This window comes from Arachis stenosperma, chromosome 4, assembly GCF_014773155.1.
Source record: "Arachis stenosperma cultivar V10309 chromosome 4, arast.V10309.gnm1.PFL2, whole genome shotgun sequence".
Taxonomy (NCBI): Eukaryota; Viridiplantae; Streptophyta; class Magnoliopsida; order Fabales; family Fabaceae; genus Arachis; species Arachis stenosperma.
The window spans coordinates 93286774-93311944 of NC_080380.1; the positions used below are offsets into that span (position 1 = coordinate 93286774).

Sequence of the window (25171 nt, forward strand, 5' to 3'; positions counted from 1 at the left end):
TTTTTGGCCACTGCTAGAGCCATTGTGGACATAGAGCAAGGAGAATTAACTCTTAGGATGCATGAGGAGAGCATCATCCTGAAAGTTTTCCCAGAATTACAAATGGATGAAGAAAAAAGCAAAATGAGTGATGATCCCCCCCCCAAAGCAATCAACTGAAAAGGAAGTAGAACAGATAAACAAACAGACACAAGAAGAAAAGTGGATTCACAAGGAAGCAGGGGTGATCAGCAAAAAGGAAGGCATCACAACTCAAGCAACTGTCAAGAAAGGAAGATCAACAAGCAAGAAAAAGGTGAAGAATAAGAAAAAGGCGCACAAAGGGTGGAAGAACAAGAAAATCCCAACTGAAGGATTTTCTAAGGGTGACAAGGTACAACTTGTATACCAACAGCAGGGGGCAGAAGATTATTACACTGTCAACCAAATTCTTTCTCTTGAGCATATGGAAATTGAACATCAAGGCACTCAGAGAAAGCTGACAGTGAGGGGTGACAAATTGAGACACCACCAATTTCAACCACCTTAAAGGGAGTTCAATGTCAAGCTAATGACAATAAAAGAGCGCTTCATGGGAGGCAACCCATGGTTTAAGATTTCTGTTTCTTTTATTACTCAATAAGCTATGATTTCTTGAAGTATGATTCTGAACTTTCATATTTGGTAAATGCACATTTTAGAGCATAAGTCAGAATTCTAAGTTTGGTGTCCCTTAAGGTACACTAAATTTCAGCTTTTCAAAAAAAGAAAGGGGGCCATTCTTAGAATATATGCATAATTCATTTGAATAAAGCATATGACTAAACACTAAGTTTGGTGTCTGCAAGGGCAATAAAATTCAGAAGATCATTTACCATCTATGGAATCAACAACATACAAACAAGATCATGCATCACAATTATTTTTAAAGAAAATGTCAATTGTGAATAATGGTTGATAGTTGTTCGGCCATCCCCTTAATAAAAGATAAGTTTGGTGTTCACCAACTTTCAACATCTTTAATTAAGGGGCATAATTGACCAAAAAAAAAAAATTTATATATTCTTATAATAATAAGCAAAACAAAACAATCCTTTCTCTTTAATACAAATTAATTGCCAACAACCTTATTAATGAGCTAAGGCTAGCTGTTTTGATTCATGCAGAAAAAAATAGGACAAGCTCAAGCAATGAAGGTCACGGCTTGAAGGATTTATGTGAGGAAGGTCACATGTGCCTAGGAGAACGTGTTCATGGGGAACAAAATCTGCATGCATGCATCCTTGGACACTTAACTACATGCAACCAATGGGAGGAGGATCCTCGTCAAGCCTCAACCATGCATGCAAGCCGTCCATTTCATGCATTCCTTGAAAGAGCAAACCAATCTCAGCCCTTCATGAACACTCCCGGTCCCTTCTTCATTCATTCATTGTGGCTTTGTTGAAAAGCTTGGAAACATGGCCTATAAATAGCCGTTGCACCAACACGGCCTACACACTCTCTTTCAAACCACTTTCATGTGAAATCAACATATTTCTTCCTTACCTCACACATCAAAACCGAACCAAAGTTCACCCCAAACACAACACATATTTCTTCTACTCTTACTTCCTCTTACTTTTCACTTCAATCTTCAATGGCCTACTCAAGCTCAAAAAGAAGGCCCGGAAAAGAACCTATGGTAGCCGAACCTATGGCAACCGAACCCCCATCATTTGATGCAAGAAGGTTTAGATCCCAATTCCATGAAGGGAGATATCATAGGTTCATGGAAGGGAAGAATGTCATCTATGAGAAAGGCTTTGATTTGAGGGAAGGAGAATACCCCATCATGAAGCAAATTACAAGAGAAAGAAGGTGGGAACTCTTGTGTTCTCCTCTGACTGACATCAGTGCAGTGATGATTAGGGAGTTTTATGCCAATGCTGCCAAAGAAAACAAAAACAGTGCTCCCTACACAAGCTATGTCAGAGGGGTTGAAGTAAGTTTTAGTCCTGCTGCTATCACAAGAGCTCTCAAGTTGAGAACCATCACCTATCCAGAGCTTAGCTATGAGGATAGATTGCAACGGGAAAACAACCCTGATGAGATCCTGCAAGGAATATGCATGGAAAATACAGATTGGGAAAGAGATTCAAAAGGGGTTCCAAGTCACATAAGAAGAATCAATCTTACTCTTGTGGCTAAAGGATGGTTTGAAATAGTGAGGAGATCTATTCTTCCTACTGGAAATGCCTCTTGGGTCACAATCAAACGAGCTCTCATGACACACTGCATCTTGCATGGGGGTGAGATCAATGTTGCACAACTCATAGCCAACAGCATTCAAGAAATGGCAGATAGCACAAGCAAGTCAAAAAGCCTCGGACATCCAAGCACCATCCAAAGGCTATGCAACAGAGCTAATGTCATTTTTGAAGATGAGAACATGACAAAAGTAAAGGTAGGAAAATGGATTACCAAGAAGAGCATGGAAGGAATCAATGAAGAAGAAGATCAAGAAGGGGTAGTAGCTCCTAGACAAAGGAGATCACAAAGAGAGGAAGGACGAAATCAGGCTTATGAAGCCACAGATATGAGCCAATTGCAAAGATCAATTGAAGAGTTAACTCATCAACTCATGCAGATCCAGCAAGGCCGAAATCAAGAAGGCCAAGTGCGATATCTAGAGCCACAAGGCCAAAATTAGGAGGACCAAGAGAAATATCTAGAGCCCCATCCTGAATTTATGGAGCAATTCTTGAAAGAAAAGGAAGAACGAGAAGCTTGGCAGCATCAAATGGAGGAGAAACAAGAGAGATGGCAGCAACAAATGTTGACTCAGCAGCAAGAATTTCAAGCACAGATCCTTGAAGGGCAAAAAGAACAATACAAAGAATTCAAGGAATCATATGATAAGCTGTATTTCAGTCAAGCTAAGGCAGAGGAGTATAGTCACAACCTATATCAATGGAAGAATGTTCATCATACCTTAGGTGAAGTCAGACACGCACAAAGAATGGAGTATGATGAAAACATGCAAGCAAGGTTGGAATACTTGACCCACAATTTGCCAACACTCAATCCTGAGATCAAGCCATTTGATCAATGCCCTGAATTCTTAGCCAAACAACAAGCAAAATCTCGTCAATACACTGAGTCAACCTTTAGCACATTGGAAACTTATGGGCTCAAAGGACTCTTAGATTCTGTTTGGGGTAGAAGGTGTCCTAGTGAAGAGACCCGAGACTACTCCAAGACAGGGAAGAGAAAGAAGAAGAAGGGAGAATCAAGTAGCAGCCATGACCATTAGAAGGTGGCAAAGTTCTTTCATACTTCCTCTTTCATGTCTTTAATAAGGAGATGCATATCTGAAACATGATATGCCTTCACCATTTATTTTCTTTACTTTATGCATTTCCTGTTCATTGCTTTTCATTTTAGTTAGTTAATAATTAGCTAGAAAAATGATGAGTCTGCATAATGCTTGTATCCATCACTTAGCTTTAAATATTGCTTTGTTTCCCATATGCTTAAATAAAAGAGTTTGGTTTGAATTGAAAAGTAAAAGAAAAATCCAATGTTGCATGAGTATGAATGGAAGTTGGTGGTGGCACATGTGTTTGATTAAATGCATAACTCATGAAATAAATGTTGCATAATATCATTCCCATTCAATTGTAAGTTAGCTTGCTGTTACAAAGACTCCTATCAATAATGAAACAACCCTTGGTAACAAAAACAGAAAGAAAAGGAAGAAAGGAAAAGCCAAAATGGCAAGAAAAACAAAGAATAAAGGTTGGACACCAATGGCTTGAACCTTAGGACAAATGTCTGTGGTGTTCTTGTACTGAGATCTGCTTGGATGAGTAAATTCTAAGGGGTATTTTGAAACCCGGTCACTTAGATCAACTGATTTGGGATGGCCAATTGAAAATCCACAATAAAGAGCAACTTAGATACAAAGCACTTAGTGATCCAAAGAGATGCTGGGCATCAATGATCCTAGGAAGAATTAGTGAGCTAAGTGTCTGTGGTGGAAAGATGTTGAGCAAAATAAAAGAAAATGAAGCCAAAGGCTAAGCTGCAACATTTAACACCCAACCTCTAAAAGAATAAAAAGCTTGTTAAAGCATTGTAAGCCAAAAAAGTTACCAAGGGAGTAATCAAAAGGTGAGTCTTATGACAGCAAGTTTAGCAAACCTTTGATGCAAAATGTGTATTATGCAGCAGCAACAATAAGTGAGTATCATTGTCTGCATAAATGCCCCATAAATTGAAGTTCTGCTATCTGCATAATAAGGATTTATGTTCTTTTCTTATTCTTATCATTTACTCTTAGTTTTGATGCTTGCTTGGGGACAAGCAAGGTTTAAGTTTGGTGTTGTGATGACAAGTCATCATATACCCATTTTTCAAGCTAATTTCACTTGTTTTGTTAGCATTTATGCACTTTCTTGCATCCTAAGTTAGTGATTTGGAGTAAAAATGCATAACTTCTCTAAATCAAGCAACCACTATGAAATTAATGATAAATCATGAGGTTTAAGCTAATTTTAATTGCATTTTAATTGATTTATAAGCCTCTTGAATTTAGTGATACTTTGAGTGGTTGTTTGGTTTATTTTAGGTGAAGAAAAGAAAAGAAAATGAAAAGCGTGGCCTAAGAAGCGTGACAAAAGAAAAGGGAAGCGTGGCCAAAGAAGGGAGAAGCGTGCCTCAACTAATGGGGAAGCAACCTTGCCCTCCACAAGGGCAGAATGCCCTCTAGGAGGGCAGCATTAAGTGACCGAACCAAGAAAGGCAACTCTGCCCTGCCCACTCCAAAGGGCAGAGCACAAAATAATGCCTTGGAACCAAGAGAAGCAATTTCTGCCCTGCCCTTGTGGAGAGCAGGATCGGGCTCCATGAGGAAAGAAATTCAAGGGAAAATGACACCCATGCATGCTACAAGGTTCGAACCAAGAACCATGAGGAAGCCAAGCCTTGAGACCAACTAGCGTGCCAAGAAATCAAAAGAAAAAGTGGCGTATTTGCAAGCTCCCAGGATCGAACCCGAGGCGTGAAGGAAGGACCCTGCCCTGCCCTTGGCACGGGCAGGGCGGCAATTGAACTTGGCGCATCAACAAGCACCAACGCGCGCACCAATTCCTTCCTTGGCACGATCCTGGCGCGCGCGTCCCATTCCTTGGCGCACCAACCCGTTTCTGCCCTGCCCTTGGCGCGGGCAGGGCAGCCTCCCACGCACCAGCGCATCCTGGCGCGCCAAATTCCTTCCTGGCGCATCAACTTTTCTTCTTGGCAGCACCATCCGCGCGCAACGCTCATCCTGGCGCATCAACCTTGCCCGCCCTGCCCTTGGCGCGGGCAGGGCAGCCTCTGGCGCACCAAATTTCCTCCTCATGCGCACCAACTCGCACCAACAAGCAACATGGCCGCACCAACTTCTTGTGCCTAGCATCAATTTTCTGCCCTGCCCTTCACAAGGGCAGGGCAGCCTCCTGGGAGTGGTTTTTGGGCCAAAATTCAAATTAAAAATAAATTTGAATTCATTTCTTCACCAATCCAAAAGCCCATCCAAATCCCATTATCCAAGAATAGAAAGTGTATAAATAGGACTTAGTTTGATGTAATTAGGACTTTTATGCTCACTTTTGAATTTTTACTTTTACCTTGGCTTTTGAATTTTCACATTCCTTTGGAGCTTTGACTCTCTTGGAATTGTTCTGGAGAGAATTGACCGAGACTTCAGAGGATCAAGGGAGAGTTGATTGATCTCCTTCCTCAATTCCCTTGGGCAATTCTACTCTTCTGTTCTCTGAGTTGTGGACAGAATTTCCCCAATTTCACACATCCACAACTCAGAGAACAGAAGAGTAGAATTGCCCAAGGGAATTGAGGAAGGAGATCAATCAACTCTCCCTTGATCCTCTGAAGTCTCGGTCAATTCTCTCCAGAACAATTCCAAGAGAGTCAAAGCTCCAAAGGAATGTGAAAATTCAAAAGCCAAGGTAAAAGTAAAAATTCAAAAGTGAGCATAAAAGTCCTAATTACATCAAACTAAGTCCTATTTATACACTTTCTATTCTTGGATAATGGGATTTGGATGGGCTTTTGGATTGGTGAAGAAATGAATTCAAATTTATTTTTAATTTGAATTTTGGCCCAAAAACCACTCCCAGGAGGCTGCCCTGCCCTTGTGGAGGGCAGGGCAGAAAATTGATGCATGGTGGTGTGATTTGGTGCGGCCTTGGTGCTTGTGATGCGAGTCTGTGCGCGCCAGAGGCTGCCCTGCCCGCGCCAAGGGCAGGGCGAGGAAGGTTGATGCGCCAAGGACGAGCGTTGCGCGCGGATGGTGCTGCCAAGAAGAAAAGTTGATGCGCCAGGAAGGAATTTGGCGCGCCAGGATGCGCTGGTGCGTGGGAGGCTGCCCTGCCCGCGCCAAGGGCAGGGCAGAAACGGGTTGGTGCGCCAAGGAATGGGACGCGCGCGCCAGGATCGTGCCAAGGAAGGAATTGGTGCGCGCGTTGGTGCTTGTTGATGCGCCAAGTTCAATTGCCGCCCTGCCCGTGCCAAGGGCAGGGCAGGGTCCTTCCTTCACGCCTCGGGTTCGATCCTGGGAGCTTGCAAATACGCCACTTTTTCTTTTGATTTCTTGGCACGCTAGTTGGTCTCAAGGCTTGGCTTCCTCATGGTTCTTGGTTCGAACCTTGTAGCATGCATGGGTGTCATTTTCCCTTGAATTTCTTTCCTCATGGAGCCCGATCCTGCTCTCCACAAGGGCAGGGCAGAAATTGCTTCTCTTGGTTCCAAGGCATTATTTTGTGCTCTGCCCTTTGGAGTGGGCAGGGCAGAGTTGCCTTTCTTGGTTCGGTCACTTAATGCTGCCCTCCTAGAGGGCATTCTGCCCTTGTGGAGGGCAAGGTTGCTTCCCCCATTAGTTGAGGCACGCTTCTCCCTTCTTTGGCCACGCTTCCCTTTTCTTTTGTCACGCTTCTTAGGCCACGCTTTTCATTTTCTTTTCTTTTCTTCACCTAAAATAAACCAAACAACCACTCAAAGTATCACTAAATTCAAGAGGCTTATAAATCAATTAAAATGCAATTAAAATTAGCTTAAACCTCATGATTTATCATTAATTTCATAGTGGTTGCTTGATTTAGAGAAGTTATGCATTTTTACTCCAAATCACTAACTTAGGATGCAAGAAAGTGCATAAATGCTAACAAAACAAGTGAAATTAGCTTGAAAAATGGGTATATGATGACTTGTCATCAATCGCGTGGATTCAAATTTACAAACCCCCAGTGACGTGAAACCCAACCCGTCGCATCCCTATTCCCCTTCTTCTTCCTTTCTTCTCTGCAACCCACCCCCAACCACCTCCTACCGCCGCACCACCCTCGCCCACCTAGCCCCAACCACGACACCACCCCCTTCTTCCTTCCCTCTCTTTCTTCTCTCTCTCTCTTCTCTTCTTCCCTCCACCACCGCTTCCCCCTCCGTGGCCAGCCCCCACCACGAACAGAACACCACCACCCCGCAGCCCAGTTCTGCCACCACGCCACCGTGCCCCACCCAGTACCATCGCAACCACACCCCTGCCATCTCTCAGTTCCCTAGCCTATTTCATACACCTACTAGGTTCCATCGAATGCCACCTTTCTTTCATTCATAGTTATTTGCATATTTTTCAGTTTCTGTTTAACATTAGGCTAGTTAGAAATGCATGTTTGTAGTGGATTATAGGTTGTTAGGTAGCTAGGATGTGCTTAGTGGAGTTAGGCCTGATTCATTGCGCTGTTCTTGCTACTTATTTTATAATTTTCGCAATTCTGCTGTTGCTGTGATGTTAGTATTGTTCATATGATGTTCTTACTGTTCATGCTGCTATTGCGACTGCTCTTTCATGTCATATTATTTATATCCATTTGCAGTTTATCTTAATTTGTTTGAACTATTCTGCATCCTATTTATCTTTCGGGAACATCCAATTTTAGTCGGAATGCTGTCCAAATTTTCTATAAATTGTTTTGATATTCATTCATGTTTTGGTTTTAACAATGTGAATTTGGCATTCTTTCACTTTTACCAAACCAATTCATGAATGCACAGGCCAGCATTCTTATTCCCTTTGATTTCCTGGTTAATAAATCACATTGTTGTTGATTAGATTTCACTTTTCACTATTTCTATATCTATATGCATCATCAACAACTTGATTCCCCTGCTTGAATATGAGTTGACTGTTGTTTAAAATTGTGAAATTCTTGTTACTTAGAAACCAATCATCATGCCACTTACTCTGGCTTCCTTTTTACTAACTCACTGATTTTCGCTTTCTAACCTCTTTTTCAATTTTACCCACTTTTAACTTTCTAACTTCCCCCTTTGCCTTTTAACTACTTCTTTCAATTAATTTCACTCATGGCATGATTATTGTTTTTCCTAATTAACAGGCTTTCCACTTCTAACATATTTGGAATGTGATTTCTCATCTCAGCTTTTCAACTCCAAAACAATCCAAAATATACATTTATTTAATTCATTTTATTTTTTTATTGCTCCTTTGCCACTTCGTACTTATCTTGTTATTTGCCTACTTGTTTTCCTGCTTTTATTATATCTAAGATTTCTATTTTTTTTTTAGGATGTCTGACCCTCAGTGAAAGGGAAAAGGAAAGGCAACAACTGGCAAATGAAAAAGAGGTGAATCCTCTATGTCTCTCCTAGAGCTTATGCATGATGAATCCTGGCGGGAAAAGCACTTTACCACGCAGAAGAAGGCTGACCAGCTCCTCCCTGCCAATAATCCAATTAAGTTTACAAACCGATACTATGAGCTGAAGTTTCCAGTGTTTGCTACCTCCAGAAATCTGTACCTGGAGAGGACTTTCAAAATTCCAGAAGAAATACAGCAGTACACCTCCGATCAGATCAAACAAAGAGGCTGGTTGTTCTTGGAGAGAAACTTGACTGAGGTAAATGCTTCCTGGGTAAGAGAGTCTTACTGCAATTATTTCCAGACTTTCCTGGATGTAGTGCACCTCAGAGGGAAACAGATACTGGTCACCGAAGAGGCCATTGAGGATATTCTGCACCTTCAACCTACGTCAGATCAGCCTAAGGATTACCAAAAGGCTGAAGAGGACATGCGCTTTCTGAGATTTGACTGGGATTCTATCAAGGAGAGGATAGCCCTTGACCCTACTATCCCATGGGTCATGGGTAAGAACACCACCATGCCTAAAGGAATCAAGTGGATATACTTGAATGATGAGGCTCGGCTCTGACACCAGATCCCGAGTAACTTTATTATGCCAAGCACTCATGAGACAGTGCTGCCTGCTGCTATGATCACCCTCCTCTGGTGTGTGATTGAGGGTAAAGACCTGTACCTGGCACGATTCATCCGGCACTATATGGCCAGGGTCCAAATCATAGGCACCCTCCCCTTCCCTTATCTGGTCACCCAGCTAGGCCGTCGAGCTGACGTGCCTTGGAAGGATGCTGATGAGAGGCCACCTGCTGCAGACTGCAAGAAAATCATTCCTCTCAGCAGGAACTTTCTGGCTTTAGGCTACAGACCTTCATTCCTTACTGCTTCTGATGAGACAGCCACACCATCAGCTGCCACCTCTTCTTCCACTACTGCACCTGCCCCGCCCACTGCACCTCCAGCTGCTCCTGAGCTTATCTACCATTTGGTACATCGACTCTTCACCCACTTGGATCATTTGGAGCGTCGCAACAAGTGGCGCTATGAGCACCTCAAGTTGATGATCCGGTCCAGCGGCGACATCCCCTCCGAGCCTGACACCCCTTCTGACACATCTGAGGCGGAGGCGAGCGCTCATGAAGAGGAGACACCCACCCAGGCTGAGCAGGCAGGCCTAGAGCAGGCTGCGCCACATCTTGAGGAGCCACACCAGATACAGGCCGCAGATTCCGAGATTTCTATCCAGTCAGAGCCCCCTCTGCAGTAGAAAGATCCTCCTACCTTCATCCAGTCTGTAGATTCTCAGACTACCACCGAGACTCTAGCAGCCCATCCTTCCAGTGATGACACTCCTTCACACCCGACTTGAGTGAGCATCGAGGACGATGCTTTATTTTAAGTGTGGGGAGGTCGCCATCTCTGGCATCTATTTCTTTTGGTGAACTACTACAGACTCTTATCTTATTTTGTCCATCTTCTGAATTTTATTTGCACATTTTTCTCTCTTTTATTTTTGTTGTACTTTTGCATTCTGCACTTTAGGCTGTATATATCTTGGATATTTTAGCTTAAATTGCACCTTAGTTTACTAGTTATATATTAAGTGGATTAACTAGTGTAGTTTACCCTTTTAGCATATGATAAGTTTTGTTTAAATTGAAAATAAAAAGGAAGTAAGCTAGAGACTTTAACAGAATCAAAACAATCCACACCACTTGTATATATATAGCATTACATGTTAGTTAGTTAACAACATTTCATCAAGGAGGAACACTAAAACTTTAAAGCCACCCAAATAAATTTTACATTGAGTTGAATGGAAACTCTTAATTTCTACTTGCATGACATACATAACTTATATATGATTTATGAGATTGAGAACACACAGCACGTGAGTTTTGAGCTTAATTGTATGGTTGCACTCAAACCATAAATTTCATTCATGTGAGTTTTACCCTTCTTTTCATTCTGGTGTTCTTTATTTTACTTTAATCTATAGGTCCAATATAGAATATAGATACAACTAAGATAGGATTGAGGCCATCATTTGAATTTTTCCTCACTTATCCTAAATTAGCCTACCTTTTACATCACCCTTGTTAGCCCCCTCGAGCTTGTTAATCCCCTCTTTTTCTGTAAACTACATTACTAACCTTAAGCAGAAAAACAAAATATGAATCCCAAGTTGAATCCTTAGTTAGCTTAAGATAAGGTATTGTGTATAATTTAAGTGTGGGAAATTTTATGGGAACATGGATGATAGGAACAAAGGTAGAAAGTTTAAAAGAATAAAAATATTCAAAATAAAAATTTTGGGAAGCATGCTCTTGTGAAATCAATTGAATTACCATGTGCAATTTCGAAAAAAAAAGTTTCTATTTTCGGTATTTAATTAAGGGGACACAAAGAAACTCTCCAGTTACAAAATAAAAAGAATCAATGCACATGCGATAAAATTAAAATCACTGCATGAGTTTGCAATATAAAATGAGAAAATTGTGGGCAAATAGGTTGAGAAGCTTTAAATTACAAAATATGTGTGTTAGGTGAGATCTTAGACTAATCAAGGATTCACTTATTGGCTCACTTAGCCTTATACACATACCCTTACCTCTACCTTGGCCTCATTACAACCTTGGAAAAGACCTCATGATTTTTGTATGTCTGTATTCTATAATTGTTGTTTAGTTAGATGAAGAACAAAGTTATAGAAAGTAAGGATAAAAAGAAGAATAGATTGATTAACCCAATAAACACTGAGTGACTAGAGAGTAAACACAAAATCCAGTGAGGATTCAATAGCTCATCACCATATATCTCTGCCTCAATTGTTAATTGTCTTGCAAGTTTGAAAAATATTTTTACCCATCTCAATTGTAAAAGTGTTTTAACATTATCTAAGGTTGGCTATGCATATATGATTCCTTGAGAATGTGAATTAATTTAACTACATGTAAGTTTTATAAACAAGTGAATAACAAATTAGAATTGCATGATTCATTTAGGTAGTTGCATCTAGGATAGATTGCATTGCATGAGATTCCACCACTTTACCTTACTCTTTATCTTGGATTTAGCATGAGGACATGCTATTGTTTAAGTGTGGGGAGGTTGATAAACTCATATTTTATGATATATATTGTGCCTAATTTAAGTGATTTATTCAACCCTTCACCTACTTATTCATGTAAATTGCATGGTTTTACTTTCCCTTCCTTATTATGTGATATATGTGAAATACATGTTTTCTATGCTTTAAAAATAATTATTTTAATTACCCTTTATTACCATTCGATGCCGTGATTTGTGTGTTGAGTAGTTGCAGAGCTTCTACGGCAGGAATGACTTAAAGGATGGAAATGAAACATACAAAAATGGAAGGAAAGCACAAAATGGAGTTTTCAAAGAAACTGGTAGCGACGCGAACGCATGGACGACGCGGCCGCATGCCCAGCGCGAAAAGGGAGCGACGCGAATGCGTGACTAATGCGACCGTGCGCCTTAAGCAGAACACAGATGACGCAGACGCATGATCGAAGCCAACGCGTGACAAGGAAAACTCCTGATGACGCGACCGTGTGACCCACGCGGACGCGTGACAGACGCCACGCACCATAAATTACAGAAAACACTCCCAGTGATTTCTGAAGCCCTTTTTGGCCCAGATCCAAGTCCAAGAGGCACAGATTAGAGGTTATGAAGTGGGGGAATGCATCCATTGAGAGGGAGATCTCCAGTTATTTTTCACTTTTCATAATTTACATGTAGCTTTTAGAGCGAGAGGTTCTCTCTTCTCTCTTAGGTTTTAGGATTAGGATTTCTTTTAGTCATTAGGATAGTTTCTTCGTACGAGGTTCAATAATTTATGTTTCTCCTCTATTTTTGTTTACTCTGAACTTTTATCTGTATTTGATTTACGTTACCCAAATTGGCTTATGAACTTTTCCATGTTGGGATTGATTTTCTTAATTAATACACATTGAGGTATTTCAGACTCATGATTGCTTTTCCTTATTTATAATTTAGATTATTTACTATTGGCTTTGGTTGATTAATTGGTAACTCTTGAGCTGTCAAACTCAATTGTGATTGATAATTGATATCTTTGCTGATTAATTTAGATTCCTATAAGTCTAGTCTTTCCTTAATGAGTTGACTAGGACTTAAGATGTTCAATTAATTTGTCCACTTAACTGACCTTCATAGTTAGAGGTTGACTTGGTGGGAGCAAAAATATAATTCTTAGTACCATTGATAAGGATAACTAGGATAGGACTTCCAGTTTTCATACTTTGCCAAGAGTTTTTAGATATTAATTTATTAATTCCTGCAATCTATTTCTCCTATTCAAAACCCTTTCAAAACCCAAAAACACTGTTTTCCATAACCAATAATAAATCATACTTCCCTGCAATTCCTTGAGAAGATGACCCGAGGTTTGAATACTTCGGTTTATAAATTTTATTGGGTTTGTTACTTGTGACAACCAAACGTTTGTAAGAAAGGTTGATTGCTTGGTTTAGAAACTATACTTGCAACGAGAATTTATTATAACTACTAAATCATCAATCTTCAGTTCTTCAACATGGTTCTCAGACAACCAGTCCAACCCCAAGATAAGATCAAGACCGATCATCGGCAAGCAGATAAAATTATGGACAAAGTCACGTTGCTTGACCCTAAATGCAACTTGCGGGCATCCTAACCTAGTTATCATAGCTTCATGGGAGGCATTATACACCTTTAGGTCATAACCTAAAACTACAATCTTCAAGCCTAACTCACTAGCTTTTTCAAATGCAATGAATGAATGTGTTGCTCCCGAATCAAATAAAGCATTTAAAGTTTGACCAGCCATTTCATAGTTACCTCGGATAAGTGTCCCGGATCCCTCAGTACCTATAGCTGACGTGGTGAACACCTGACCAGTCTGCTATGCTTTCCCTGCACCTTGTTTCTACTTCTTCGGACAGTTTGCGGCTTTATGCCCTGCCTTACCACAAGAGTAACACAAGCCCCATCCGGCCTTACACGGGGCTCCCGGATGGTGACTTTCGTACCTAGCACAAGCTTATGCATTCTGAGGCTGCTTTCCAAATCCCTTTCCTTGGGAGTTGTTGTTGTTGGACCTCCTAAAAGAGCCTCCCAGCTTGAAAGGCAGACCTCTAGGTGCAAATTTCTTCCCTCGGTTCTGTGAGAATGATCCCTTGTGAATTCCCCTTTCTGCAGCCGCCTTCTTCACACACACTCTTCAGCAACCCTACTCTTGTTCACCAATTCAGAGAAAGTTCTGATCTCCATTGGTCCCACTGAGCTGAAGATATAGCTCCAGAGTCCTCCTTCATACTTAATGCAGTTCCATTCCTTATAGTCTTCCGGAGTTCCCTGACACATACGGGAAAACCTGAACAGCTCCTCAAACTTCTCAGTATACTCAGATATGGACATAGTACCTTGCTTCATCTGTAGCAACTCAAGTTCCTTGGCCATCCTGGTAGAAGTTGGAAAGTACTTCTTATAGAACTCCTCCCGAAAGGCATCCCAAGTGATATAGTCATCACCCTGCTGCAGAAGATATCAGAATCCTTGCCACCAATGCGATGCTTCCCCAGTGAGCAAATAGGTAGTAAACTCAACACACTGCCCTTCAAGTACCACCTACGCTTGCAGTACTCGCTCCATAGCCTGAAACCAGATGTCGGCTTCAGTCGGGCTAGTAGTTCCCTTGAACTTAGGTGGATTAACCTTCAAGAAGGTTGCCAGTGTCATCAAGCCCTAAGCTCCGCCTCCGTCATTGCCATGGTTGTTCATCGGTTGGCCGAGAGCCTCTGCAGTGGCCTGCAGAGTAGCAGCCATATTCTCCAATGCTGCCATAAAGTCTATCAGGTCATTTGGGTTGGCTCCCAGCCCCCGCGCATTAGTACAATCTCTCCCACGACCTCTACTGCGTCCACGAGGCACCATCTGGTTCCTATACACACCAAACAATCGATATCAAGTTTATCAGTCTCAATATCGAAAGTTTAATGCTTCAAAGTCCCAAATGAATGCTCATGAACGTTTATGCTAGTTATATCAAGTAGATATACTAATAGCACATGGCACACATACAGAGAATGCACAGAAGCATAGTCAATCCGTCCCTCAGGCTCTATCGAAACAAACTGCTCTGATACCAAAAAGGTAACACCCTACCATACAGAGTCTTATGCTTAAGTCATAATTCAGAGATGGCAAGGTATTATGACCTCTAAAAATAAAAATTTAGTACGTATAGTAGAGTAAAAAAAATATTATGACTAGGAACCTTTAAAGAAAAGGGGTACAACAAAACCGTAACTTGAAAAATCCGGTTGTGAAGATAACTAGTCCGATGATAGCAATATATACAGGTAAATAAAATAGGAAACCCCAAAGGGACATAAATACAGAAGTCTCCAGCATGCTTCAGCGAAAAGCCTCTAGCATGCTTCAGCGAGAAGCCTCACGTCCTACATCTGAATACCACAAAATCTGCGTGGGTGAGAACTGGAGGTTCTCAGTATGGTAACAGTGCCCACATATCTAACATGTAATGTCCTGGAAAAGCCAAAGGCAATCCTAGAACTTCCAATAGATAACTCAAAGCTTATAAATAGGCTAAACCATAAATTGCAACAGACTAAAGATCTTCAGTCTAATTAATGCTTCCATTTCCGATTCATTCAGACCTCCCAACCACCAGCAGGAGTATAATATTGCAAACACAGTTATATCAGACAAGAGATATACAAATAGGAAATAGATACGGAATTTAGACAATTAGCAAGTATTATGCAGTCAATTAGGCAATCTCAAACAATTCACATTATATGCATATGATGTATGCCTGTCCTAATGGCTGATGATATCATCTGTCGGTATAGCCAACCCGACAAGTCCTGGTAGCTGACCATTGGACTGTCCTTCTGTCGTGCATCCCCAACTTAAGTTATTCTCGATCATCATCATGATCATAATCATAATCATACAACACCCACATTGGTGTTTATCCATACAACACCCACACTGGTGTTTATCCATGAGGGTGAGCTCATCCGGAATTTTCACAGTATCAAGCAACACTTATGACATAGGGTCAGCAAAGTATTGAGTCTCCACCTGGAGCACGTAGTGGCTAGCCACTGCTTTCATCCAGGATAACTCGTATCTCAGATAGTAGAAGTGCAACATTCACATTTCATTCAATACGCATATATGCAATCATACTCAGCCATAAATCAATAATGGCCCCGTTGTAATCCGATAATAACTCAGCCATCCAGCAAATGGTTCAATCTAAAACCAGCCAATTATCAATGAATACAGCTCTTCGGCTCATGGCACACAAAGCACTTCCACCGCCATCCTCCGTTTCTCATATAATCATCTTTGATCATTATTGATCATCAATTTTACCCTTTCTTCATTCACAAGTTACCACATCTCCTAGCTCCTTTCTTATTGCTAGGCATATCATACTGATTTAAGACATAAGGGATGAGATCGGAGGCTTAGAAGTATGAAATTTGGCTTTTAAAACTCAAAAATCAACTTTTGAATGAAAACAGGGTCACATGTACGCGTCGCCCACGCACACGCGTGGAAAAGCCAAATGTGCATTGACACGTATGCGTCGCCCATGCGCATGCGTGGATGGGAAAACAGCCATGTGACACCTACGCGTCAGCCAGTCGTATGCGTGAGTGCGTTTTGTGTCCCACGCACAAAACCAGCACAGTTCTCGCACAACTCTCGAAAAGTTGGCTGGGCATTTAGTGCAGCTCACCAACGCATACACGTCAGTCATGCTTACACGTGGGGGTGCGTTCTGCCAAAAATTTTTCTAAGTTAAAAAGCTGCAAAATTCACAAATTCACACCCCAATCTTCTGACGAACATAACTTCTTCGTTTCAAATCATCTTTAGCCCATTCTTCGAACGGCATGAACATCCCGGATCCAATTTCATTTCTAAACAAGTTTGGCACAAAACGGGGATCCGGAGTCCATGTTATGCTCCATCAAAGTATGCCCAAAAACCATATTTTCATACAAAACCACAAAGTGCCATTTTCAAAACAAACCAATTTCATCCCTTTTTAAAATCAACCAAAACATACCAATTTCAACACTTTTTGAAATCAACCCAAAACATACCAAAAATCAACCTCAAGCCTCCTCAACTCATATATTAACATTTTTATCCAATCCACAACCACCATCCCACCATTTTAACCCATCTCAAGAAAATGGCTAAATTACAAACACATTAACATGTCATACATCCTTCCTCATCCCAATTTCCAACAATACCATTTCTAATCAACCATCATTATACATAATCAATATCATACTCACCATCACCATGGTTTCGCCAACAATTCAACATCAGCCAATCATCAAGCATATATCAAACATGCATATCTCTCATGCATCATACCATCAATGCATCAATATTCACAATCACATATATGACCACATAATATATCTCAACCATCCAACAACATCAACAATTTAATGCCTATCTTAGGGCCTCTAGCCTAAGTTTTCACACCACATTACATTTTAGATACAAGAAACCGAGACCATACCTTAGCCAATTTCCCCCGCTCAACCGGAGCACTTCCAAATCACTTCTCCACAAGCTCTCAATGTCTCAACACCTCCAAGAATAGATTTTTGGCACACCAATGCTCTTTTCCAAGCTTTCCAAAATCTCAATCAAGCTTCAATATTCACACACACACACTACCTAAGCCACAATTATCATACACAAACACAACAACTCAATACCCAAACATCAAAAACCAACAAATTACACTAGGATTGTGAATCTTACCACACCCAAGGTTCAAGGGGACAAAATTTATCTTCTTCTTCAAGAGAGTTGGGTCCTATAACATCAAAGAGCCCAAAATCTTAACACTTTTCACCCAAAAATTCAAAATTAAGAGCTGAGGAACTGAGATGAAATCGTGGCTTACCTCAAGAATAAAGTAGTGGGCTTTGTAGAGCTCTTCGCAGTGAACGCTTGGCCGTAAACGGTGCGACAATCGGTGCTCTAGATCAAAAGTTATGGTGGTTTGAAGATCAAACAAAGGTAGAACTTTGAGAGAGTGTTCTTCCCCCTTTCTCATACCATTTCAGCGTGTTCTTGAGCGTAGTGAGGAGAGAGAGTGCTGTTTTTAGGGTTTTAGGTTTAATTAGGTTGGGTCAAGGGCCCAATATGGGTCCGGTTAGTCCAGTTTGGCCCGTTCGGTCCAATTTTGGTCCGATTTCTACAAAATTGGTATCAAAATTCTCATCTCAATCTCCTCTATCATATTAAGCCATAAAAATCACATTTTTGGCTTTCTAAAATAAATTCTCATTTATGGGTTAATTAGTCATTAATTAATCGGGTTTTACAGTACGCACAAATTGCAAATCCCTAGGGCATGCGTACGCATAACCCTTTGTGCGTGCGCACGAGCTTACCCACATGCTCTGGTCCATGTGCGCGCACGATAGCATGCGTATGTACACATACTAGAAATCCTGGTTTTCTACAACTTAGCCAAATTTAATTTTTCTGTATCTAACTTTCGACATCCATAACTTTCTCTACAAAATACTCATTTACTAATGACATTACTCAATCAACTCTTACCGTTCAACCTATCTTATGGACAACTAGCCTAAGTTTTCACGCAACATTATATATTAACTATGAGAAACCAAAATCATATCTTAGCCGATTACTCCCTAAGCACGGAACACTTCAAAATGCCCTCTTTTCTCTTAAGTCTCCAAGTCAAACTAGCCACCAAAGTTTGATTTCAAGCGCTCAAATTCACCGATTCAATCTCCAATTCAACATAAATTCAATCTAATTCCATGAAATTCACCAAATTAATAACTAAGGTTAACATAATTGAACAACCACAAGGGTTTAGAGTTTCCTTAACTTACCCATTGATGATTGGGATAAAACCTAAAAATTATCCACTACTAGAGCACCGCTAAACCATCAAAATCACAAAATCTCTCAATACTAAAATCCAAATTTACAAAAATGAAAGGAAAGAAGGACTAGGAATAGAGTTAAAATTTTATCAACAAATCAATTGGATAGAACTGAAGAGAACTCCAAGACAAACATGTAGTCGTAAATGACTCGTCAATCGGAGCTCTGGATTGAAAGATACAAAGATCTGAAGGTGATGAAGGAATGAGGGCTAGGGTTCCACGTTTTTCCTCTCCTCCTCAGCATGATTTCAATGAATGAATGGGGAAGAAGACCAAGTGTGGCTTCTTATATGTTGGGCCTTGGTCTCAGTTTTGGCCCGGTTCAATCGGTTTGACCTGTTGGCCCAACTTTAGACTAAAACCTTTAAAATTAGTGTCAAAATTCATATTTTAATTATTTTTACCTTTTTAAATTATCAATTTAATTTTTTAATTTCTTTAAATAATAATTAATTTATAGGTTAATTATTTACTAATTATCCAGAATAATTTTAGGAAGAACAACAATCTCCCAGGGAATGGTAAAGGAAAACAGACGAAGGCTGCTTCAGATGACTTGAAATGCCAAAGATGCAGAAGCTACCATCCGAATAGGCCATGCTGGTTTGGTTTGGTCTTATGTTACAACTGTAGAGTGCCAGGGCATATGTCATGGATTGTCCATGTACGAAGAACTAGGATGCGGGTCGATCTTAGCAGCAAGGTCGAGTCTTTATTCTGATGGCAAATGATGCTTCTAGATTTGATTCTCTAATCTGAGGTAATTTTGAAATCAGTGATCAAACTTTAAATTCTTTGTTTGATACTGGAGCATCGCATTCATTCATATCACATGACTGAGTTAAGGAATTAGGGCTAAAATTCTCAGAATTAGCTTTTGATTTGCAGGTGGATACACCAGCCCCTAAGGTTGTGATTACCAAACTGTATTGTCAACAAGTGCCTTTCTAGATAGAAAATATACAATTTGTTCATTATTTAATATACTTTCCTTTGACTGGATGTGATTTAACTTTGGGTTTGGATTGGTTGTTGATACATCATGTGTTGTTAGATTATTTTGACCATTCTATTTAATTTCTATCTGAAGGGTTAGAAGGTCCGGTAGTAGCCCGGGATTATTATCTGAACTTTGTTATGATAAATCGTAGTAGGAATGAGTGTCTGGGGTATGTGCTATTAGCCACTAGATCGTCTGGAGACGAACAGAACTTAGATCAAATTCTGATAGTGAAAGAATTTCCAGAGGTATTTTTTGAGGATATACCAAAATTTTTCCCTCATCGATAGATAGAATTTGCAATGGAACTAGCACTGGGAGCAAGACCAATCTCAATTGCAATGGAACTAGCACTAGGAGCAAGACTAATCTCAATTGTGCCGTATTGAATGCCGCCGTTAGAGCTGGCAAAGCTTAAGGGTCAGTTGGAGGAGCTGAGAATAAGAAGTTATCCGACTGAGTGTCTCCCTGGGGGCACCAGTTTCATTAGTACAGAGGTCCCATTGGTAAAGATTGCTTGGAATCGAGCCAGAGTGGAATAGCACATGTGAGAACTTGAGTAGGACATGTGAAACGATTATCCTCATCTTTTTTCAGATAACCAAATTTGGAGGGCAATTTTTTTTTCTAAGGTCGGTAGGATGTTGATGCCAGGGCATCTAGGCCAGTTTCACTGACCTTTTCTTTACTGTTTTAGGGTAGTTTCATGCATTTTCTTAGAGAATAAGGCAAGTTTTGGATGAAAATACACTCACACCTTGATTCAAGCAATTATTGTGAATTTTACATGATTTCATGAGGATTTTGCAAGAATTGAATGACAAATTGATGATGCATAATCTCATAACTTTGGCTAGAGCTTTGATGCACTTTATTTGCTTGATTTCAGGACAAAGGAAGCAAGGAAGAACCACGTTAGTAGCCACGTTAACCTAGTTAACGTGACCACTAACGTGGAATGGGAAAGAGCTTACAACGTTAATAAGAAAAGTGCCCACCAATAACGCCTGCGAAGCCATCATAAGCCCACGTTAATTGCCACGTTAACTATGATAACGTGGTAGTTAACGTGGAGACAAAGAGAGCTCCAACGTTAGTGGTAAACATGAACACCACTAACGCTCCAAAAATTGGCAACGAGCCACGTTAAGAGTCACGTTAACTTAGTTAACGTGAACTCTAACGTGGAAGAGAGGAACAATGCCAATGTTAGTGACACTCACCTTTGTCACTACGTTGGATCAAACTAGCATTGCCCACGTTAGTGGTCACATTAAGACCACTAACGTGAAAGTTAACGTGGAGCTAAGATTGATGAGCCAACGTTAGTGACACTCACCTTTGTCACTAACGTTGGAGATGGCATTCACTACCACGTTAGTGGCCACGTTAACTTAGTTAACGTGAGCTCTAACGTGGAGAGTAGGGGCACTTGGAGCGTTAGTGACAAAGGTAAGTGTCACTAACGCTCTCGAAGATGAGGCATAACCACGTTAAGAGCCACATTAGTTACACTAACATGAACTTTAACGTAGGGACAAGGGGCACAAGGCAACATTATTGGGAAAGGTGAGTCCCAATAACGCTTGCGAAGGTTCATAAGGCAACGTTAATGGTCACGTTAGTGCCACTAATGTTGGAGTTAACGTGGTCTATATGGGGTTGGAACGTTAGTGAAAGAGGAGATTGCTAATGAGCGGATAATTTATACGCTTTTTGGCATTGTTTTTAGGTAGTTTTTAGTAAGTTCAAGCTACTTTTAGGGATGTTTTCATTAGTTTTTATGTTAAATTCACATTTCTGGACTTTACTATGAGTTTGTGTGTTTTTCTGTGATTTCAGGTAATTTCTGGCTGAAATTGAGGGACTTAAGCAAAACTCTGAAAAAGCCTGACAAAAGGACTGCTGATGTTGTTGGATTCTGACCTCCCTGCACTCAAAATGGATTTTCTGGAGCTACAGAACCCTAAATGGCGCGCTCTTAATGGCGTTGGAAAGTAGACATCCAGAGCTTTCCAGCAATATATAATAGTTCATACTTTATTTGGGAATTGATGACGTAAAGTGGCACTCAACGCCAAGTACATGCTGCTGTCTGGAGTTAAACGCCAAAAACACGTCATAACCCGGAGTTGAACGCCAGAAACACGCTATAACTCGGCGTTCAACTCCAAGAAAAGCCTCAGCTCGTGGATAGATCAAGCTCAGCCCAGCATACACCAAGTGGGCCCCGGAAGTGGATTTATGCATCAATTACTTACTCATGTAAACACTAGTAGCTAGTCTAGTATAAATAGGATAAGTTACTATTGTATTAGACGTCTTATCTTTTGACCATTCGGTCTTTTGATCATCTTTATGGGGGCTGGCCATTCGGCCATGCCTGAACCTTTCACTTATGTATTTTCAACAGTGGAGTTTCTGCACACCATAGATTAAGGGTGTGGAGCTCTGCTGTACCTCAAGTTTCAATACAATTACTATTACTTTTTATTCAATTCTCTTTTAGTCTTATTCCAAGATATATGTTGCACTTCAACTTGATGAATGTGATGATCCGTGACACTCATCATCATTCTCACCTATGAACGCGCATGACTGACAACCACTTCCGTTCTACTTTAGGCCGGGCACATATCTCTTAGATTCCCCAACAGAATCTTCGTGGTATAAGCTAGATAGATGGTGGCATTCATGGGGATCCGAAAAGTCTAACCTTGTCTGTGGTATTCCGAGTAGGATCCCGGGAATCCGGAAAGTCTAACCTTGTCTGTGGTATTCCGAGTAGGATTCCGGTATTGAATGACTGTGACGAGCTTCAAACTCCTGAAGGCTGGGCGTGATGACAAACGCAAAAGAATCAAGGGATTCTACTCCAACCTGATTAAGAACCGACAGATGATTAGCCGTGCTGTGACAGAGCATTTGGACCATTTTCACTGAGAGGATGGGATGTAGCTATCAACAAGGGTGATGCCTCCAGACGATTAGCTGTGCAGTGACAGCGCATAGGACCATTTTCCCGAGAGGATTAAAAGTAGCCATTGATGATGGTGATGCCCTACATACAGTTTGCCATGGAAAGGAGTAAGAAGGATTGGATGAAAGTAGTAAGAAAGTAGAGATTCGAAAGGATTCTAGCATCTCCACACGCCTATTTGAAATTCCCACTATTGATTTACATAAGCATTTCTATCCTATTTTATTTTTTGTTTATTATTAATTTTCGAACTCATCATAAACCAATTTAATCTGCCTAACTGAGATTTACAGGGTGACCATAGCTTGCTTCATACCAACAATCTCCGTGTGATCGACCCTTACTCACGTAAGGTATTACTTGGACGACCCAGTGCACTTGCTGGTTAGTTGAATGGAGTTGTGATCATAAATTCCAATAGAGCCAATTTTTAAATTCCATACAAGTACAAGGAGTAAAACTTTAAGGATCACAATTTCGTCCACCAATTGCCACTAACGTTCTCGAACCCCCAATTTCACTTAACGTTAACATCACTAACGCCCATGCCTAACTCACACTTTTCAGCAAGATGAGCCCACTAAAGATTGTAACTGCTTCAACTCAAGATCTAAGGCCCACATCCAGGACTTGGAGAACTCACTAGAAGATCAAGAAGAGTAGTATATATAGGAGTAGTTTTGAACTATAGAGAAGCTTGGCACTTTAGAGAACTACCCTCTGTATATTTACTTTTCTGCACTTTTAGCTAAGCATGTATTCTTTTCTGCCATTTTCCATTTCTAGAGCTATGAATAACTAAATCCCTTTCATTTGGGTTAAGGAGCTCTGTTGTAATTTGATGGATCAATTATAGTTTTCATTCTTCTTCTTCTTTCTTCTCCTTTGATTTACTAGAAAGCTTTCGATCTTAATTCAATTGGTTAGTTGTCTTGGAAAAGAAACTCTCCATAATTGGATCTCCTCTGAGCCTTGAAAAAGGGATGAGGAGATCTTGCTAGAAATGCTTTCTCATGTTGGACCGAATTGGGGTCTGGGCGGATATAGTGACATGTAATCCTTCCAATACTTTGATTTGGAAATACATGTGGTATAATCAGTGACCACACTTCATCTCTTCCCATGAGCAATTAAATCAAGGAATTGGGCAATTGTTCAAGCTTAGAGAGATTGGGTTGCCAAGGAATTGGAACCCAATCACCTAAGATTACCAAGGAGATCAATAGATGCTTTGATTGAGGAAGAGATGAAAATAAATTTGATCCGGAGAATACAACATCTCCTGAGCCCAATGAATTCCCCATTTCTGATCTTACCCATTCTCTTTATTTTCTGCCATTTATTTCCATGCTCAATTCCTCAAATTCCCATTTAAGATTCTGCACTTTATTTTCTGCTATTTACTTTCCCGCCATTTAATTTTCTGTAATTCTCAAACTACATTCTGTTTAGCTCAACTAGCATACTTTTCCAACTAAAGTTGCTTGACCAATCAATCCATGTGGGATTCAACCTCACTCTATTGTGAGTTTTTACTTGATGATAATTCGGTATACTTGCTGATGGGAAATTTGTTGAGAGACAAGTTTTTGTGCATCAAGTTTATGGCGCCATTGCCGGGGATTGATTTTGTATCAATAATGATTACGTTAGAAGTTCACTAGATTGAGCATTTTTCTTTTGTTTGTTTACTTTATTCAGTCGTTTACCTTCAGTTTGTTTAGTTTCTTCCTCATCCCCTATACCCTCTCTGTCTTCTTTTCTTCTTTGTTATTATTTACAATTCTGCTCACTAACCCACTAACTGTTTGATAATTTACACCACTCACACTAACAATCACTCTAACAAGAATAATCTCTTCATTTCATCTCTTGTTGTGTGCTTTGTTAGTTGTATGACATGGAGAAGAGGGGGAGCTTCAACTTCCTTCGATTTAGAACCTAAAAGGACCCTCCAGAGACTAAGGAGGGAAGTAAGAGGGAAAGGAGTTGTTGGTGCTGAGGAAGAGGAAGAGTATTTTGAAACAAATGTGGAGGAGAATTTGGAAAATAATCAAGAAGGAGAAGCTCAGAACCATGCCAGAGAAGGCCCTGTAAATCATGCTGGGCAAGAGAGGAGAGTTCTAAGCTCTTACATTAATCCAAACCCAGGAAACTGTGGAAGTAGCATCCAAAAGCCCACCATACATGCCAACAACTTTGAACTAAAACTCCAGCTCATCACCCTTGTTCAAAACAACTGCTCATTTAGAGGAAGTGCCCAAGAAGACCCCAATCAACATCTAACCACATTCCTGAGAATTTGTGAAACTATGAAGTCTAATGGAGTCCACTCGGATGTCTATAGGCTGCTTTTATTCCCTTTTTCACTCAGGGACAAGGCATCCAAGTGGTTGGAGTCTTTTCCAAAAGAGAGCTTAACAAATTGGGAAGATGTGGTGAACAAGTTTTTGGCAAGATTTTACACTCCTCAAAGAATTAAC

The 25171-nt window shown here is 40.5% G+C and overlaps 1 protein-coding gene across 1 annotated transcript; it reads right to left on the reverse strand.

Moving 5' to 3' along the window:
- Positions 1-13918: 13918 nt before the first annotated feature.
- LOC130975204 (uncharacterized) lies at positions 13919-14449 on the reverse strand. The gene is made up of 2 exons (XM_057900026.1): positions 14354-14449; positions 13919-14245 (listed from the first exon to the last, which is right to left on the reverse strand). The coding sequence occupies exons 1-2, from the start codon at positions 14447-14449 to the stop codon at positions 13919-13921; spliced, it is 423 nt and encodes a 140-aa protein (XP_057756009.1).
- Positions 14450-25171: the final 10722 nt, after the last annotated feature.

Coding starts and splice junctions, on each gene's coding strand:
- LOC130975204 (XM_057900026.1), bottom strand. CDS start 14,449: ATGACACTGGCAACCTTCTTGAAGGTTAATCCACCTAAGTTCAAGGGA. Junction 14,246..14,353: donor GGTTTCAGGCTATGGAGCGA/GTACTGCAAGCG, acceptor TATCTTCTGCAG/CAGGGTGATGACTATATCAC.